Source organism: Limulus polyphemus, unplaced genomic scaffold (assembly GCF_000517525.1).
Source record: "Limulus polyphemus unplaced genomic scaffold, Limulus_polyphemus-2.1.2 Scaffold4692, whole genome shotgun sequence".
Taxonomy (NCBI): Eukaryota; Metazoa; Arthropoda; class Merostomata; order Xiphosura; family Limulidae; genus Limulus; species Limulus polyphemus.
The window spans coordinates 23,582-28,673 of NW_013670302.1; the positions used below are offsets into that span (position 1 = coordinate 23,582).

Here is a 5,092-nt window from a genome sequence, read left to right on the forward strand (position 1 = left end):
AATAATTAATTTCTGTATGGGTTCATTAGATTTGACTGATCTCACAACCACATGAAAAAAATAGGAAATAAATATAAATTATGCCTCTTTCAATCTAGAAGGAACACAAATTATAACATGAAAACATAAATGTTTATACTAAATAGCTTAAATCTCATAACACTATATATTTATTATATTGACCTTCCAGCCATGCCTGGCTAACAATGCAGAAGTTACAATGATGTGGCTCACGTGCACTCATGTTACCATATCAAATAACATAAAACTGACCTTTGGTCTCTACAAAGTAACTTGTCTTGGCTTTATTTCAGTAGATTAGTATTTTGCAAAATACAGTCACATTTCAATTATTATGCATTATATATGTACATAGATTATTGCTATTTTGAAATAAGTTCTTAAACTTATTTTTCTTAAAACGTAGAGCAGTAAATAAAGAAGTAACACAAACAATTATCTCTTTTAGTTAAGACCTTTGTACTCAGTTGTTGCTTGACATAAATTGCTAAGCTTTTAAAATTTTTGCACGTGGAGGATATGAAACAAAATTATTTTTAGGTTTTACATATACATTTGAATAACTAAAAAATCATAAATTACTACATTAATACTATAGAATTCCACTATAATGTATAAAGCTTAGTAACTATAATGTATTTTAGTCTAAAAAATAAGAAATTTCAAGCAGACTAAAGACACACCCTACCTCCTTGAAATCTTGGTTCAAAAGAAAGAAATTTCAAATGGCTGAGAAAGCCACTAGGGGAAATTCTGAGCTTCCGATTGGTTATTCATGTCATATATAGAAGTGTATTTAAGGGAGTGTTTCCAAAAATGGAAAGATGAAACCCTGAATATTACAGGACGTAAATGTAAGCTATGAAAACTCAAGTCCAATCTCATTATTAGGGAAACTTTTTTTTGCTGTTAAATGTTACTAAATTGTCAAATGCTTGCCAGATGGTATGGTGGTATAAATTCTTTTAAAATTTTTTGAGAGACTTTCTACTACTCGTTCTTTTCTATGTTCTCATTTTAAAATAACAGATTAGGAAAATCCCAGGAAATTACTATCTGATTAATTGGGCTTCAGTGGTTAGCGGAATATTATAATCTACTCAGAGATTACTTAGCAACATAATCTCTTAAAAGTTGGCATATGAACAATACTTCACATGGATTTAAAGTCGTAACTTTCTTGATGTGTTTTTTGAGGCATACTAGTAGATGTTTGACTTTTACATTTGATAAAGTGCCACAGAAAATAATAACCAGGATGCAAACAACTATCCACCCACTGAGGTCACCCCTTTATCCAATGAAACAATGAAATTTCTTTGCATATACATTCTTACATACAACCAACTACATATTAAAAAACTTAAATTCAAAACATACACATCTGTTGACAAACTATTCTTTATGTTTATACATCTAAAAAAGTAACTGCTTCTAAGGTGAGAATTAAACGAAGGCTTTATGACATTTAACCCCCTCCCTGCCACTTCATCCATAAACCCTATCTCATCATTCAAATAAACTTTCAGCTGAGTGTTTGGCTGTTGTAATAAGAGTTCCGAGCTCTACTTTTAAAAATTCTGAATGAAAAGATAACAAATGTATAAATTTACATTATCTATTCATCTGTTTTAGGTTTATTTGCACTAGTAGTGACTTTTAACACCTTCTGTACAAATATCATGACTTTGTTCTGTCAGTCAATAATGATGCCTCTTAAGTAGGCAAAAATAGTCAGTAAATTTGGGTTTTTACTTTGTGTATTTTTGATTTATTCATTTTTCAATCAGTAACAGTATAATAATGTTTTGTTACATGTGGATGAATAAAGAGTAGATACTAAGTATGTACTGCTGACCATACAAAGGAATATGCAATCATATGACACACTTTATACTTTCATTACTTCCAAAAGTGTTAGAAATGACTTCAAGTTGATTTCAAAACAACTTTTAAAAGCAAAGAGAGACTCAAAAAGCTTGCAGTTAAAGTTATCCTTGTAACTAAATTCATCCAGGATAAAAAAATCTGGTAGAAAAGGTATATACAAAACCAAAGGAAAAAAAGGTTAGCTAAGATTGTTAAAAATAACACTAAAGATTTCTTTAAACTATTAAAAGTAAGCATGATATTAAAATGGGAATCAAAATTTTGAGATGTAGAAAGGTTATGGGAAGGTTGAGTTTTTCTTCTTCAATTTTCACTGAAGATATGAACAATATTCTAGATTCTCATAAATTACTAGTGGGAAATATGATAGATGTACATAAACCTAACATAAGCTATGAAACTGTTAACAGTTGCTCAGTTTAAAACAAAATGTTAAAGCTCCTTGGGCCACATAATATTTTCCCAAGGGTATTAAAAAGTTAAGGACTGCATATGTAAGCACTAACTAAATTTTTTTGTAAGTCTTTGAGTAGTGGGAAGGAGCTAGCTAATGTTACAAGAGAGATGACAACCATTGTTAAGTTAATTATAGATCAACTAAACTAACTTATGTAATTGAAAAGTTTTGGAGATACTAATTAAAAAGAGCTTTACAAAGCCACCTAATAACATACTCTGTAAGTGAACTGCTGTACAATCATTAATTGACTGCTTCTGTACACCTACCGAGTAGAAGTCCCTTTTCTCACGTCACACATCAGGCATTTAAAAGCTTCAGCAGTATTACGATAGGTACAGACACTGCAGTCCCAGTAGTTTTCCTCACCTGTTTTAGACTGTCTTCTGGATCTTCTATAACAAAGAAAGCACCAAGTGTTTGACAATAATATTATATAAATGTACAAAAGAAATAAGTTTTTCATTTCATTTTAAAGGAATAACAAAGATTTAACTGGACCATCTAGTCAATCCTATTTTCTGGTACTACCCTACTTTAGATTATTTATAAAAACCTCATATCTTATATCCAACTCTGATCTCTAAAATGTTCATCCAGTTTCCTCTTACATTCCTTCAATGATGCAAGCTGTACCACACCTGAAGGCAAGCTGTTCCACAGGCCGACTATTAGAAAAGTAACACTGTCTTTAAGTTATGTATAAATTTTTCACATCTCAAATTGTCCTTTAAAACTTAAGTGAATTTATCAACCTATTGCACAGTTAGTGCACATTAAAGTATTGAAAAAGAAATAAAAACTTCTATTATCTGTGATAAATTATCAGTAATCTACTAATCTTTCACACTGTTTGTATAACCATGAGAAAACTTGAAAGTATTCCTTTAGTGGTTATTATAAAGTTATAAGTCCATTAAACATAACTTTGTAAAAAGAAAACTGAATCATTTTAGGTCTCATCATATTTAATAAGGAAGACAGTGATCTGTTTCAAAGAACAAAATAAAAAAGCCTGCCAGAATAAAACTAAATTTCCTGCATCTCTCATATTTGAAAGCAACCCATTCCAAAGGCCAATTACTTAAAAAAATAAAACTGTCTTAGCTGAAGATAACTGCCTATCTTACGAAGAGCACTGAATTGTTATATTTGTGTCTCCTAGCTCTACCATATTCACCACTACGTACCAAGAAAGATGATGCATCAACACTATCGATTCCCTTAGTAATCTTAACCACCTCAATCAAATCCCCTGTAATAATTTTTTTTCAAGAAAAAACAATTTCCGAGAGCTTAATCTGTCCTTGTAAGATAACCTTTCTATCCCAGATATCATTCTATTATTAGCATTAGAAAAACATGTAGGTTCAAGAAGTCTTGACAGAAATGAATAAAAACCCTATAGTATACCCGAGCACTTTCAAAAGCACTCGGGTTATAGGGTTTTTATTCATTGTAGTACTAATAGTAGCCCTCCTCTGAACTCTTCAACAATTCAACATCCTTCCCCAGGTAAGGAGCCCAAGACCAAACACAATACTCCAAATATTATGTACAATGTAGCATAACCAGTGACCTATACAATGAAATCATAACCTCTTTATATTTAAATTGTAATGTATGCTGACTCATACAAATTCACTAATTCTTAATTTCATTTAAATGAATTACAAAATTGTTCATCTACAAACTAAAAACTTTGGTATGATACTGAAATTTTTTCTGAATGTTCATTTCTTACAAAGAATCTTTTCGTTTCATTGTCAGTTATTACTCCGTTAGTATTACTACTACTGTACAACTGTTAGTGTTAGTTATTTTGATGTTTTTTTGTTAACTACACAGACCTAAATAATTGAACAAAAACACCTATAACGCTAAAAACCTGTTACTATTACTATTAGGTTCTGATAAGTAAGAATAGCCTTGTGTTTTACAAACACAAATCGGGGGAGATTGGTATATTATTCTTATTAACAGAAAATAGCTTACTTCTTTACACAATCCATTCTTCAAAATTCTACTGAACTCGCAAACTTAAAACTCTGAAAATAGCAATAAATGTATATATATTTCTCATTACCTGTTTGGACTTTTCTTTGATTCCATTTTAAAATCTGTATTACATTACAACTTACAAAAGTTATGTGACGATTTTTATTTTTATTTCTCAAACTTTGAAAATCGATACTGTCTAAAGACTAAACGATACCTCAGGTGGCAAATGGCGGACGCTATCTCGGATTCTAACTAGGGAAATCACCATGGTAGTAAAAAGATATTTTTACCGCAATGGAAATCGCTACAATTTTGTGTATGAATGTTTATGACTTTTAATTTGCCGAAATAAAACATCAAACTATTAATAAATAAAAATGATTATATTAAATCGTAACAAGCACTTAACAACCGGTAAAAACAAATAAAAAAATTTGTTACAATTTAATCAACGACTATTTTTGATTGGTTAAACTTAAAGTTTCATTCTTTTTTGCGTTGCTGACAATTGGCATTAAACAGTCAAATGTAAAATAATTACTTAGATATGTATCCAGTAGGTTTTTGTAAACTTATAAGCACAGCATTTGAAAAAAGTTGAAACATTGGTGATTAAACATATGTCGACTGTAATCTATAAATGTTGGGATAAACTTAACTGCAGCGATAGATTCAGCAACAAAACAATCATTAACACAATGTTGATTATCGTTGCGTATCTTT

At 30.3% G+C, this 5,092-nt stretch overlaps 1 protein-coding gene across 1 annotated transcript in view; it reads right to left on the bottom strand.

The window, feature by feature from the left end:
* Positions 1–4,628, bottom strand: part of LOC106471549 (YY1-associated factor 2-like) — a 15,098-nt gene extending 10,470 nt beyond the window's left edge. Inside the window, exons 1-2 of the mRNA XM_013932152.2 lie at positions 4,455–4,628; positions 2,638–2,763 (exon numbers count right to left, since the gene is read on the bottom strand). Coding sequence (XP_013787606.1) covers positions 2,638–2,763; positions 4,455–4,480 — 152 coding nt within the window. The 5' untranslated portion in view covers positions 4,481–4,628. The remainder of the gene's footprint in view (positions 1–2,637; positions 2,764–4,454) is intronic.
* Positions 4,629–5,092: the final 464 nt, after the last annotated feature.